The sequence below is a fragment of the Grampus griseus genome, assembly GCF_964374135.1.
Source record: "Grampus griseus genome assembly, chromosome: 13".
NCBI classification, from domain to species: Eukaryota; Metazoa; Chordata; class Mammalia; order Artiodactyla; family Delphinidae; genus Grampus; species Grampus griseus.
Genome location: NC_139007.1, coordinates 59,488,223 through 59,503,995, shown reverse-complemented (window position 1 = coordinate 59,503,995; position 15,773 = coordinate 59,488,223). Strand labels below are relative to the sequence as shown.

The following is a 15,773-nucleotide window of genomic DNA, read 5'->3' as shown; positions in this document are numbered from 1 at the left end:
CCTCTCCCCACTTCCATCCAGACCTTGGGCTGCATTATTGTGATTTTTGTTCCCTTTTTAGGCTACTCTTGATAATTTTGTTTTCTTGGCAGGAGGTAAACAGTAGAGAAAAGAAAATGAATAAAAGATATTCTTACCCAGTTTCTCACAGGCTACATGCCACCTGAGGCCTTGACCTAAAGTCTTTTGTGAGGCTTTCATATATTTAGTTTGCATCATTTGTTAGAGAGAAAAGAAAGCCATTGGGCCAATTCCTTTCACCTGCTTTTTATTAAAAATTTTTTAAATAATCTTAAAATGATGTAAATAATCCTTCAAAATCCTTTTACATATTAAGATAAGGAATAAGTATTTGTTGCAATAGTTGGTGTTTAATATACCTGACATGTTTTAGCCCAAACTGTTATCAGTGATGACAAATCCTTGGTCAGGATGAAGAGTCCCTAATGCACGTTTCTAAGGGAAACAAAGATCCATGGTTGATGTGGTTTCCAAAAGAGGAAATTCTCTGCGTTCATAAATATATGTATAAGCAAATATATGTATCATCAGAAAGGGTTAAGCAGTATGGCAGAAAATGAAAATTCTATTTGTCTGTTAATTTCAGGATCTGATGTTCCCTACTATTACCTGAGAGTCAAAAACAAAACAAACAAACAAACAAAAAAACCAGAAAACTCTTGGCAGTATTTGGACAAAATTCCTAGTAACGTATTTTTCTCAGAGTAAAACATGGATCACAAATATTAACACAGTGCTTACTTTGTGTCAGGCACTCCTCCAAGGCCTTTAGTAGATTTACTTATTGAAATCTCACAACCTCCTATGCAGTATTATTACTATCTCTATTTTACACTGAAGTAAAGGGATAAAGGCACAGAGTGTTTAAAGAGATTTGCCCAAAGTCAGACAGCAAGTTTCAGGGCTCAAACTGGAAGCCAGAGAGACTGACTCCAGCATCTATCTGTGTGGGAAGCTCTCCACTGGGCTGCCAGTGCCCGGAGAGGAAGATGAAGTTACTCACTGGAAAGGTCCAGTCTACCAGCTTCCAGTGATTATAGTGTCTTTTTGCACTCAAGTATATCTCAAAGATTCCCCCTACTCTTCATCTCCACTCTTATCACCTTGTCCAAGCTACCTTCACTGCCTGCTGTAGCCAATGTACCAGTTTTCTAACTGCTCTCCTCATTTCCATTTTTGGCTTTTTCCAAAGTCTCTGAAGCCAGAGTAATATTTTTCAAAAATAAATTACATGATGCTATTCTCCTGCTAAAACATTCTTTAATAGCTTCCCTTTGGGCTTGGAATAGAATTGAAGTTCCTTATTATAAGCCACAGGGCCCTACATGAGCAGGCCGCAGCTTACCTCCATAAATGGATATTTCCCCACCTGCCCCTCAGGTGCAAACTAAACTCCGGCCTTCTTTGAGTTCACTGACACCCCACGATTTTCACCCCTCAGGGATGTGATACATGCTGCTTTCTATGCCTGGACACCCTTGCCCTCAGTCTTCACCTAACTTTTGGAAGACTTGGCCTAAATGTCATTTCCATGGAGAAGCCTTCCACAAAATCCCCCTTACTCAAAATTAGCCTTCTCATAATACTTTTAATAGGACCCTGTTCTCTCCCTTCATGCTTTCCAATTCTATATTTACTCAGGTGTTTACTGGTTTATTGTCTGCTTTTCTCAGTAGACAGAAAGCTCCCTAAAGCAAGAAACAGGTTCCATTCACGCTGCTCCTACCTTCAGCTCCCCAGGATACAGACCAGTTCCTAATATCTAATAGGCACTCAGTGAGTATTTGCTAAAAGAATCAATTAGTCTTCAGACCATGGTCCAAAATACAGATTACATATTATATTGGGGCCACTGAATTAAATATACTGCTAGTACTGGATGTATTTTGTGATATAAAACTGTTTGTCAATAAATTTTCTTCTCCTTATTAATCATTTTTTTAATCCTCCCAACAAAGAACAAAGCAGTCTTCCCCTTATGCTACTACTCTGCCTAGTGCATATTTCTATTATTATATTCCAAATATTCCACTCCCTGCCCATATTATTTTCATGTCTGTGTCTTCAGGAGGATTGTATCCTTCCAGAGAGCAGGGAACACCGACTTCGAATCTCCAATGCACAGTTGAAAAATCTAATGGCTAACAGGTGCTCAATAAATGTTTGGTGTATTAATAAATGAGCGAGTGAAATTAAGCTACCTGGATTATCAAAAATTCTCAATTTTTTATAATAAAATATGCATACTGACTTTGATGTTTACTGTTCTAAGAAACCATTTTTCAAACTAATGCCAAACTATACAGTTTAATGCTGTCAAAAATATCATTATTCCACTGTTTAATCATCAAATTTTCCTCTTTGCCTCTTGTTACCTTAATAAAAATTGAAAGGAGAAGGCAATTAATATAATTCCTTCAGTAAATCCAAAGAGCAAACACTTATGCAGTAACATATTTTAGAATGTACAGAAGTCCAGCGATTATGTTAGTGTGTTGCTTACCCATGAAATCAGCTACCCTTCTACCTCAGCTACTCTGAACATGACTGAGGAGCAGGAAATAGGGACAAAACTTTCTGAACAGATCACAAATTCATGTCGTTCCATGCTAACTCACTCATTCAGGCACATCCACGCTTGTTCCACACATAATTCTAACACGATTCTAAAAACAATCGCAGGTTTCAAAACACACAAAAATATTAAGCAAACTTCACTATGAGGACTAAGGAATTCTAGGAGCAAGTGTAGTGGGTGACAAAAGCAAAAAATTACAGCTGTCAGGGCAGTAGGAATTTAACAGTTATCAAAAAAAAATCATAGAACTAAAAAATAAAAGCCAATAGTAGTTTGAGAGGCATTTTGTTTAGGAACAAATGATTTGGTTTTGGACCAAGAGTGTTTTATTGTCTACATCATAATCTGATTATGGATTATAGTTCAACCTATGAATTTTCATAATAACTGTTTTATCAAGAAAAAATAAAATTATGTTTAGTATAGCTTAAAATAATAGGAAAATATGCAATAGATTCTGTAATTTCCTGTCAAATGACTAAAACAATCATGGCTTAAATGTTTAAAGGGCAAAACTTTAGCAATCAGGAAAACTGAAACATCCAGAATTACACAAATCCAAAGAATTCCAGACAGCTCATTTTTACTACCCTGAAATGCCATCTTAATTTGAAATACATAAACCTTACTAACCTGATACTATTCTTCAAAAATCTGAAATATATATAAAAGCATAAACACAAAAAGCTACTATACCTGTTGTGAACCACTGAAATTCGTTGAGTTGGAAACTGAATTATTTGCATAAATAGTAGATGATGGTGCAAAGCTAGAACCTAGAGGTAAAGAACAAATTGCATTTAAAAAATATTTCTTGAAAAATATTAAAAATATTTCTCTTTGCAGAATTCAATGAAATATATATTAAATTTTGTTGTTGAGGCAGTGAGATTGAAAATTGAGAGATTTCTAAGGAAAATGTCCTTAGCTGTGTCTTGTGACAACAGGTAAAGTCTTTTCTTTAGAAGTCTATAGAGGTAAACAGGAACTTGTGGGAACAGTCTTACCAAGGACTTGGCTAACCTTCAAGGGTCAATGTCTACACGTACAGAAGTACTCAAAGAATAAGATATTATCCATACTGAGACTACTTCCAGGAAACTACTGGGACTTTCCAGTGGTCATATCAACTGCATATACATACAAAAACTACTCAAGTTCAAACATTTGGCTGGGGCTAGCTTAGGAAATAAACACATGGAATCCATTTAGAGTTCATGCTTCCAGCTCCCCATCTTTCTGTTCCTCTATGTCCTTTCTTTAGAACAAAAAAAGCTGTGAGCTAGGGCTCAGACCCAAGGCAGAACTGTTTATACTGCAATCATCTAAGGTTTGACGACCTTCTAAAATTTTACGACAAGGTCTGAAAGTTATTTAATTATTTTTAAAATTAGAGCAAAAACAAGTGAACTATCAATTTACAGATTAAAAAAAATGTTCTCATGGAATGTACTTGTTAAGGAATAAAATAAAAGACTATTGAGGCAGCTGATTACTTGTTTTATCAATGTGTCTTGAATAGCAATAGTATTAGGTAATCGACACAAACTGACATGGCCTGGAATATCCGATATGAAAGTATTCTGAGGAATAAATGGATATGTCTCTATGGCATTTTCCACAGTGGCTTATTGTGGTTGAGGCATGTATGCACAGATGTATCTACCAATGTTATAAGGAAAAAAGAGACCTGTCATTTCAGCCAAAAAGGTCTAAGTAATTATTTCATTTTAGTCAGTCAACTAAATGGCAATATTAGTTGGTTCAAATAATGTTAATATAGCCCCCAAACTACGACTAACCATATAGAAAAAATGACAGATAGGAAATAACCTTTTAATGTTTTTAGTAAGTCACTAAAATATTTTCTGCAACTACTACACAATGTTCAAAAATAATTTTTAATTGGAGACAAAAACAAAAAGAAAAATTAAATAATGATCTTATATGGAGAAAAAATTTTTAAGGTGGAGGTACAAATTATCTAAATATTCCTCTTCAAGAAATATAGTATTAACAGGGGAGAGATTTTAGAAATGAACAAAAAAATCTTCAATTATTCAACAATAAATGGGACTTAGAGAAGTGCTAATTCAATTTTAAATTTTATCAAAAAAGCATTACGTATGTAAGGAATCCCGACAAGAAAATACTGGGTTTTGTCATGAATCTTTGAAATCACTTTAATAGATGCCAAACATGTGACTGGTGTGGCGACTGGCCTGGAGGTTGCTTTGCTTGGACTTAGTTTCCTGCCAATTTTATGCAACTTAAACTTAAATATTTAACTTTGATATGGGTCATGTTTCTTGATGTATACTGAACTCTTTTCATCATGTTTCTTCCTAGTTATTTGTCTTTTCTGATGACGTCGTGTGAGCAGTGGTAAGATTTAAAACTGTCCTCATGACTTTATATTCCTAGTCTGAAGCCAAGGAGTCTCATTCAAAGAATTCTTTCTCACATAACATGTTTCCTGTGTGGTACTTACCTGGCATCTGGTAAGAATAAGGTGTCTGGCCTGGCTGCGGGGTAGAAAACCCGGGGCTGTAACTGAGGCACCCACTCTGTAACGGTGACTGAGTCTGTGAGAGTCCGCCCTCTGTCTTGATGCCTGGTAACATCACGCCCAGATCTGTTTGGAAAACGCATGTGCAACCCATTTCATTAGTAAAGTGATCTTACCTCTGAGTTGTAACATATCAATATATTAGACTATACAACTACTAGCCAGCAGGATTACGTGCTTATAACCAAAGAAGAAGAGAGAAGATGTGAAATACCGTAAGTGGGCAGGCTATAGGGCTGTCCTGTCTGTGAGTACGCTGTGTAGACGGCTGGCTGCTGCATCCCCGAATACTGAGTCTGGCCTGCATAGGCAGACATTGTTTGAGCTGCTGGTGTAGAAAGAATGTGTGGATAGGGCCTAAATATCAGAAAAATAGCATTACTGTGGCAACAAAGACTGCATATTAATTCAGACAGCTTAGATTCAGTGAAACCTGACAATAGCCCGGAAGTAATCCTCTTGTTTATCCATAATATCATTTTAACAATATGGAAAAGGACAAGAGTCTGAATGTCAGGAGCCCAGGCTCTGCTACAAACCAGTCTAGTTACCTTGGACAAATAATTTAAACTTGCTAAGTCTACACCTCACCTGTGAAAAGAAAACTTTGGTTTAGATATCACACCTAAAGTCTCTTCCAGGTCTATATTGCTTACATTCGAAATAGTATCCCAACTGATACGTAGATGAGGAAAGTAAAGCCCAGGCCAGTTAATTGGTACACTCATGAGCATACTTCCTGTTACCATGCATGACCCAATGTTATGTAATGACTACAAAAGTCATTAAAGGCCCTACCAAAAATTCTCTACAGAGAACTAGAAATCTTAAAAAATACATAAAATTTTAAAAAATTAAAAAGTAGGCAGCTTCCCGAAAAGAAATGGAATGCCATTCCCTTCATCATGCCACATCTTACGGAATGTTCCCAAAATGGATATCCAATCTCTAGCCTATACTGAAGGATAACACTCTAGCTGCTGTGGAAAATAACTTTTAAATGTACATGATCAGGAATCCAAAATCTTGACACATCTGGCTGATGGCAACCAAAGTCAGATACACCCAATGTAGTTAAACTTGAAATTTCTACCACTGTGCTCAGAAAGTTGACTATATTAGTCATAAAAGCAATAGTGTATATTTTTCAAAAATGTTTATTAGAACTTGAAATCCAATGAAAATATTGTAATGATGGAACAAATTACGAAGTGTTGATGTTTGAATAAAATGTAATCGTTTTAGATTTTCTTTAAACTAGTCAGCATTTTTGAATTTTCATTAAAAAAATCTGTGTATTCCGGTTTGAGCTTGATGCTTTCCTCAAAGTATATAAATATCCAGAATTAAAGCAATTGTCTAGATATAAGTGAGGGTATTCCTAGACCTGTGAAGGGTATTTACCTAATGTCTAATCTATCCAATGAATCTATCCAAGTATCTGTCAATTCAACTGCCTATCTATAACATTTATATACATAAATATATCCTGATTTAAAGTTGTTATCTTGTATAAACATGATTAATCAAGATAATGCTGGAAAATCATTCTAACAAATCTGAAAGACTACTGACCACTTACTTGGAAGGATACAGCTGTGGGGAATATTGATGCGCTGATCTGGGGCTATAGCCACTACTTGTTATTACTGTAAGACACAAAAACCAGTGCAAAAAAAGGTTGCTTTATAAATATATTTCACTGGAGTGTGCAAAACTTATTTCAAGAAATGACTATGTTAGAGATATGTTTCAAAAAATTCATTCATTTTCTAAACAGAAAATTCATTCGTTTTCTAGACAGAAACAGATGCCTAAACATTTTCTTCTAACTAAACTGTTTCACGTATGTGCTAGGAGCATGACACGAACTTTTTTCACAAATCGTTCCCCTTCATCATTCCTCCATTTTCTTAAATCCGTAGCATGCTCTTACGTATTAATATGCTATGAACAGATATCCTTGACTATAGGTAATTAAGCTTTCATGATATAAAGATACATTTTTTCATTTGCAGACTTTATGTTTTAAATTCCAAATATATTGCTCTTCCTGTGTATTTATTCTATTAGAAATATCATAAAAATTAAGAAAAATATGATGCTTCAGGCTTCATTTTCAAGTTGTAAAATGATATCGTTTTCTCTTTCCTTTCATTTGGTCAATCCAATGAGTCGTTAAAAATGCAGGGTCCAAATAATTCTAATAATAATTGGAATATACACAGAAAGCATGGGTGATAATGCAACATTAAAAAAAAAAAACCTAACTGCAAGAGGCAGCAGCAGTCATATTTATAAATATATTTTGAACTCTCAGAGATTGTACTCTTTTGAGGAGAACTTAAAGGTGAAAATCAGGTCCTATTAACATTTCAGCCAAACATGCAGTCCCAAACTGGAATGTATCCAAAAGTTTGGAAGTTTCTCTTTCCTTTAACCATCTGCCTTGACTAAGACAGATGTACTGCAAATATATGGACCCTAAAGTGTTAAGGCAGTCCCTTCAGAGCCAATCCATACTGGGCAAGCACACAGAGTGTCTTTATTAGGCCATCTGCTGTTCATTCACTTTTCAAAAAGATTAAAGTAGTATACAATGCAGTGCTGGAATTAGTTTAGTCTAATCAATCATAGTTATACTTCAAAGTACTATGTCTTTTCTAAGTTGTTCATAATAATTCTGGAGCTAAACTTTTAGAATTGTAAAAGTGACAAATAGGCTTAGGTTGCTAACTATTTTATGAAACATGATATATTTCTATATCCAAATGCTATTAAGTACCCTTGTGATCTATTGCTTCATAAACACATAGAATTTAATGTATTTAAAATGCTATTTAGACTGTAAGCTCTGAGTCCGGAGAGTATATTATACTTTTCATAGCAATAATGCAGAGAGTATATTTTCAAGAATATTATGAATCAATTTTGACAATCACTGAATATGATTAGAGGTGTTACGTTCTAAATATTTTCAGCAACCAAGTTTAAGTGAATTTGCTATGTATATTTGAAAACACATGGATCCCTGAACCATTAATTTTCTACTTATCTATTAAAAACATAAAGAAAGTTTAAAACTTTCAAATCAATTCAATGAGAACTGGCCTTTTCTCTCACACTATGGGCTACATAATAGCAACAGTGTACTGCACAGGAAATTCAGTCTGATTCATTGATTCACAATAATTATACTCTATTTAGCAGAAATATACTTAAGTAGGGCTCAATTCCACATTTTTTGTTTCATTTATAAAACTTCATTGTGGTATACCCAAGACTCAGACTATACTAATCAGTTATTCTCAAGACTGTGAAACACAAGGTTTTTCTAAAGAAACATCAAATAATAAAAAGAAACATGCAGCTTTTATTGAATTAGCCAAAGAACAAAATTATTTCAGAAAAAAAGCCTCACATATATGAACACAAATCTGAATATATAGGATGCTTCTTCCCTCTAATGAATGAATCTAGATACCATTAGAATAATGTACCCATAACAGTATAAAGGCTCAACCTTTAAAATTTCATATTAATGTCTATATGTTCATTTTCTAGGTAGAAAACAAAACCTTTGACTCAAAAAACTATGTTTACATAAAACTTAGAAAGTTTGTGCTTCTTAAGGAAGCTGTATATATTTTATTCTAACTAATAAATCTGCAGACAATTGAAAACAACAACAAAATTGGATTAAAGTGAGCTGAGATTATGCTGATCAAAGTAAAGACCGTTCCTACACAGAGCAGCCTAATCTTTCCAGTATGATTTCTGGAATCCCATGTACAAATTTAGGAGACCTTCCTTTTATTCCCCATTGTCATTTAATCAATCAAGAGATGTATGCAAAGCACTCAACTCATTATACTCCATCATTTCTGCATACAAAAGTGAGCAAAAGTGCTTGTCTTCAAAATGCCCTGAAAATTAATTAAAATACATTTTTAATGAATATTATCAGATTCTCATAGGGTGGTGTCAAGCAGTTTTAAGGTTTTACCGGTATTACTGTAACACCTTAGATTAGTGACTCTCAATGGGATGAGAGGTGGGAGATGAAGTTGGGGGATGGGTGGAAATTTTGCCTGCCAGGGAACATTTAAAATGCTAGAAGACATCTTTGGTTGTCACAACTGAGGAAAGCTACTGTTAACTTGGGATAGATGCCAGGGATGCTGCTAAACACCTTACAGTGCAGAGGACAGCTCTCCCACAATAAAAAAAATTAGCCAAGTTTTTAATAGTGGTGCTGTTGAGAATCCCTGACCTAAAGCACTCTGTCTAATTGAACTTGGTCCATGGCGTTGGAAATGTTCTATATCTGAGTTGTCCATTATGGTGGCCACTAAAAAAACCCACATACAACTATTAAACACTTAAAATGTAATTAATGTGACTAGATAAAAAATTTTTGCTTTACCAAATAGTATTTAATTTAGACTTAAATAGCCACATATGGCCAGTGGCTACTTTTCTGGACAGCATAGCCCTAGATAATTCTTAAAAGAAAACTGGGAAACTATTTGTAAATATAATATGAGTAGATTCCAGACAGCTTGACGGTTCACACCTGTTTCTTTTTCCACCTTTATATTTTCCAGTGGAGTATTAAAGAAAAGATTGTTGGACTGACCAGGACATTATTCTAGAATCATTTTTACCAGTGACCACCTGTGAGGCCTTGACTGTATGGCCTTAACCACCTTTAACTTCTCTGTGCCTCCGTATTCTTGCCTATAAAACGGATCATCACAGATCTCTGAAATTCCTTCTGGAGCTAACATCCCATAATTTTTTCATTCATCTTTCATTGACTTGTAGTGTACTATTTAAGTATATCAGCAATCACTTAATTTCATTCCTATCCTTAAAAACTGTGTTCATATATGCATTTACTTTGCAGAAAGTTTACAACAGTTATGGTAAGTAATATAAATGCTAGGGTAAGTTGGTGCCTATTTTATCTGCTAAGAGGCAAGAGATTTGCTAGAAAGGATGTGAATTAGGACACATGCTTCTCTATACAAAGTGTATAAATTATTATATCTTTCTGTTTGGAGTACTAATATTTAAGTGAATACATGGCAGCTGCTTCCAATCAGTGTGAACCAATGAAACGGGATCATCTGTATCTATAAAAATCAAATATATGCTATAATGACATTATAGTCAAGGATTTACCTCAGCTCTTTTTACATGAGAAGCATACCCACACAAACTCCTTGTATATGAGAACATGAATAAGTATAAAATATATTAGAGTAGAATAACAGAACCAAGATTTAATTATCACAAATACTTTTCTAGGTTTAATGTTCATCTTTCTGCTATACAAATTCCTCCTCAGGTTAAAAAAAAAACGTCCTTTCACCAGATAATCAACCAAACGAAATATAGTAACGAAAAAAAATCTTTAAGTCAACTTATTGCCTGTCCTTTTGCCCACCTGGGAGTTATCAGGTATTTATATTTAAAGAGGATTGATGTTTAAAGACACGCTATTGTTCTCTTTGAAGCATTTGAGCGAAAGTCGTGCTCTCAGAGGCTGGGTTCTAATGCGACCAGCATGTGCTCTCCTGCAGCCCATTAACCTTTAATACCTGTCACTCAGCTGCTTACACAGGAAGGTTTTTTTTTTTAAAACCCAGAGAGGAAACAAGGTTATTTAGAAAGAATCAAATGGATAGTTTTACATCTCGAATGTTGGAGAGAAGGCAGTTTTTATGTCATTTAAATGGGTAAGTTGAAGGAACAAAGTTAACAATTACAACCTAATAATTAAATTAAGCACTGTATAAAATAATTATGAAGAAGTCAGTTCTGCTTATTTCTAATAAGAAAGTCAGGGGATTGCTTTGCTGTCAACTGCAGATTCAGCAAAACTATTCTAAACATCATTTCTAAAAAAAGCATAATTTTATGACAATGAGTTTTCCAAAAAGTGAATTTATTGCTGAATTTATAAAAATCCAATTCTCGCTCATTCACCAGGAGGATGAGGTGGACCCCAATGCGTACAGAACAACACACGAGCTTAAGGCTTTACCTGACCCAGTAAAAGTGTCAAGCGCTCCATCTCCAGTCGTGGTTGTGGTTTCACTGCTGTTCAAAGGCTCTGTTTTGACTGCAAGGAGAGACACTACGTAGAAGAATAAGTACATGTGAGTTTTATTTCTAACTTTATATCAAAGATGCAGACTGTACGACTAGTGGCTTTTCTAGCTACCATGGCATGCAAGAGGAAACTTGGGAAGTCGAGGAGGAGAGTTTTGTTAATTTAGCTTCTAAATGGACATGCATTTATAGAGGATTTAATCTAAAAATCTTCTGCCTAAGCTGGTTTTCTCGAATCTGGCTTATAAAGGCAGTCAACCTTACACAGTGAAACAGCAGTACGTGTATTTGCATTTTTAAATCACCTAAGCACACTCTGGTATTATAGTCAAAAGGCAGAAGAAAGGAATCGTCAGTCAGTCTTCAGCACATGTAATCCAAATCGTAACAAAGAGATTTACTGCTGATATTTTATTCTTCCCAAGATGACATTAAAAAAAAAAAAGATTGCTTAAGAATACAACAAGGCATATGCAAATACAGAAACCAGGGGTGTGTTCATATGGTGGCTGAAAAATGAAGCGCTCAGTAAATTTCTGCTCTACAAAAGCCAGAAGAGCCATAAGGTGTTGGGCTTTTTATTCTAATGGTATAACAATTTTCAATACATTATAGACATAAGCATAGAATACGAGATGGTTTCTACAACACTAATTGTATCTTTTGAAAACTCTTTCATATATTATTTCTCCTCTGAGGCGGTATATTTTGGCAAAATCCTCACTTGGCAATGATGTAGCCACTGAGGTCTACTTCACTGTCATTATTAGATGCAACGAGTTTGGCAGGGGCAAGCCTCTACCCATTTTGTCACACCATATTTTCCCTTTGTGGCCAGAGCTCCACGTATCACAGCAGCAAGGGAATAAACTAAATTATTTTCTGCTTAACACCTCTTATGTTTCCTGGTCATAAATGGAATGACACAGTTCAAAACCTCAGAAGCAAGCAGAAAACTATGAAGAAGAAAGCTGAAGACTCGCCCACCACGGACAAATATGGCCAAAAGAATAGTGGGCTCAGAGCGCACCCACCAAGCAAGCAAGTCAGCGACGTTACTCTGTTAGAAAAGCAATTAATGATGGAGAAACATGCAGTAATGATTATGTTCCCTTTCCACATGAAGAGAATTGGCTGGACCCTCCCTCAGTGAGCTCTGGGGTTAATTTAGCATCCGGGATTTAACTATGTCATGAAGATTTGCTGGAAGATTCAGAGTCGAACTGTAAAGGTTGGAAAGAATCCAAACTCTAAACCACACTGCCTCACAGGCAGCACTAACTAACCAAGAATTCCTTTCATCTGTATAGAGATGATCCAGAGTAGGGTTTAGAAAGGTGTAAAAGCTACTCTCTATGATGCAATGTCCCCATCTGACTTCTGACACGTGACAAAAAGGAATCGTCCAAAGCCTCCAGCAAAACTAAGATAAGAGACTTCCAAATTCTAATCATGGCGAAATTCCTATGTAAACATGTCTAAATCTATAACAATATTTTTAAAATAGATGTATTAATACTAATGGTTAAATATATTTCACTTGTGAAGTGGGGAGAGGGGAAGCAGAATATCTAAAAAACTAACCAAGCTAGACATGAGGTTTAGTTTTGTTACTTTGGATCCCAACTTTGAGGCTTGATTTCAAAAACTTAGTATTGGTGTTGATTATAATCTCCTCAATTTGAAAGTTTCAGGTGGTCAAAAGGAGAAGGAAGAAAAGCCAGAGAGTTTGAAAGGAGAACGAAGAAAAGCCAGAGAGAGAGTTTGTGGTTGCGTTCATTATCCTGGAATCATCTCTCATTAAAATTTTAAAGGTCTGCTTTTAGTCAAAGACAAAGGAGGCTCATTTAGCTGAGAAGAGGCATCACTAGAAAGTATATAAAGAGAAGCATACACATCAAGATGTGTTCAGTGGACTAAAACACATGGATTTAAAAGTAATAGTTAAATGGATGCTAACATTTGGGGGAAAACATTACACATTAATCCAAACTTATTTTTCATATGTGGGTAAGAGTTGAATAATAGGGAAAAGGGGGAAAATTAATCATGCTGCCACAGAAAATAATTTATGTTCACAGGAAGGCAGCATCAGCAAACATCTCTTGAGTAAGATGCAAAGTTATTTTGATTTGATTTTTATAGAGAAAGAAAGTAATATTAAGGAATAATAAGTCTTTTTCAGGAACAGAAAACTTGAAGTGAAATGGGCATGTTTTATACGATTAGCTGATTTATTAAAAAGATGTTAAAATACAAAGAAGTGTCTTAATATTTAGAAAACAGCTAATGACTATAAAGTAAACATTATGATAATTATAAAGTTTGAAAAATGGAAGTCGTTTTCACTACAGGTCTGAATATATTTGAAATGTATTCCATTTTCTTTTGTCTTGCTTTTGTTTCCACACATTTAATATGTGCAAGACACTATTGGAAAGATGTTCATCAATGAAACAAACCTAGTTTTATGCGTCTGTTTTCTAAAACTTATAAAAATACTCATCCCAAAAGTTTATGAGTGTACATTCACTGTCATGTTCAAATGTATTTTTTTTTTACTGTATTCTATTTTTCTTAAGTTAACACAGAAGTTAAACAGGGCTTTTAATTTATTTTAAGGACTGTGACCAATATCATTACAGTTCATGCTATCAAATGGAAAGAATAACCTTCTACAGAAGAAAAGCATCATCTTTATGAGCAAAATTCAAACTCACAACATAAACATTTTGATTTCAAAAGCCGCAATCATTTTTTAATTCTTAGGTTAGAGAGTTTTGTGGTTTTATTCTTCTACATGCTCGAAATAAGTGATTCGAGGTTCATTTCCCAAAAGGTGGGATGGAAAATCCACATACATATAGCACTTTGTACAGAACCATTACTTCAAGAAATAATTATACTGCCAGGCCCCCTCCACACTAGTTATCCACTTGCAACTTTGATGTTTTTCATAAAGCCAAATAGTAAAAAAAAAGTCAAAGTCATTTTATTATATTGACATGATTGGGTTTTATTTTTAACCTTCAAAAATAATTGATCTCTGTGGACTAAATCAAGATTGCATGAGATTACTGTCAGCTATGGCTACTAAATCACTGATTTTCTCTCTTTACATCCCAACCTTCTTGCATACCCTCATACAAGTATTTTCAAAGCAAATTTAATCTTGTGCCCTCAGATTATCTTTAGAACTCAAATACAACATTAATATATATTAATTATTTTTAGAGGAAGTCTATGTTATTATCATAACTTAATGCTCATGTTCATTTTTTGCAATATTAGGCTTAATTAACCCTTGAAAGAGAGGTAACCCAAGTACTTTACATTTTACATTTCATCTTCAGAGATCTGTGTTTAAACTGGTGTCCACTTAAAAGACTATATATGTAATTCCAAATATACGCCTTCCTGAACCACAAAATCTCACATAGCCACCTCTGACAACTTAGGTTCTACAAAGAATTTCAGGAGGAGTTAGATCAGGAAGGATACAATTTACAACACTGCAGGGGAGGAAAGAGGTATTGCCTACTAGTTTTATGATTTATGTTTTTCTAAATTAATTTTTTCACTCAAAAACCTATGAGCACCAAATGTCTTTCATTTCTAAATATCCATGAAGTATTTAGTTTTGTAAAATAATTTGATAATGCTTCCAATTTACGGCTTTCATTCCAGAAGGAAAATCTAAAAGGAGTAGAGCCACAGTAGTAGCTGGTTCTACTGCACAGACACATAATACTCAGAAACAAATTCATCCCATGTGAATCAATCATCTATATATTAAAAACTCTGGGAGATTCTTTTCTATGCTCTACAGGTTTCAAATATAGAAAACACCATAAACCCAATCAGAATGTCTGATCTTGGTTCCCCCAAATCAGAATGTCTGATCTTGGTTCCTCCAAATCTTCTCTTTGAAGTATTTTCTTAATCTCCATGTAGAATCAAATATTCCCTCCCTCTGCTGTGCACCCACCTTGAACACATTATTCACTCATTATTTTCTTTTCTGTTTCCCTCTGCTAGACTTTTGGTCCCTTGATGGCTAGTATCATGTTCTATAGGTCATTGGGTTCCCATTTCCTAGCACAGAACCTGGCATATAATAGGAACCTGATACATTTTAAGTTAGAAAGTGAAAATTCACATTTAGACCCTATCCTAAGCACTTCCAATAAATCTAAGTATTTTGTATATAAAGTATAGTTAATCATGTATCTTGACACCATTAGGGAAATTAGAATCTCACATATATGGAAGTAACTTTTCACATGATTGGCATGCATTTACATGCATGTATATACATATACATGAAGTAGCATACATGAATCTATATCTGGGTTGGCAAACTACATCTCAAGTGCCAAGTCTACCCCACGGTCTGTTTTTGTATAGCCCATGAGCTAAGAATGACTCTTACATTTTTAAATAGTTGAAAAATATCAAAGAAGAATAAAATTTTGTGACATAAAA

The 15,773-nt window shown here is 34.7% G+C and overlaps 1 protein-coding gene across 10 annotated transcripts in view; it reads right to left on the bottom strand.

Moving 5' to 3' along the window:
* The window catches only part of EYA4 (EYA transcriptional coactivator and phosphatase 4), a 261,488-nt gene that overhangs the window by 51,058 nt on the left and 194,657 nt on the right, over positions 1-15,773 (bottom strand). For 9 of the 10 annotated variants that reach the window (XM_082668672.1, XM_082668674.1, XM_082668677.1 and 6 more), the window contains 5 exons: positions 11,221-11,313; positions 6,751-6,817; positions 5,383-5,525; positions 5,091-5,234; positions 3,296-3,375 (listed from right to left, as the gene is read on the bottom strand). In XM_082668672.1, coding sequence (XP_082524798.1) covers positions 3,296-3,375; positions 5,091-5,234; positions 5,383-5,525; positions 6,751-6,817; positions 11,221-11,313 — 527 coding nt within the window. Of the gene's footprint in view, positions 1-3,295; positions 3,376-5,090; positions 5,235-5,382; positions 5,526-6,750; positions 6,818-11,220; positions 11,314-15,773 lie in introns of those variants that run through there. The other variant, XM_082668670.1, reaches the window with a different exon arrangement.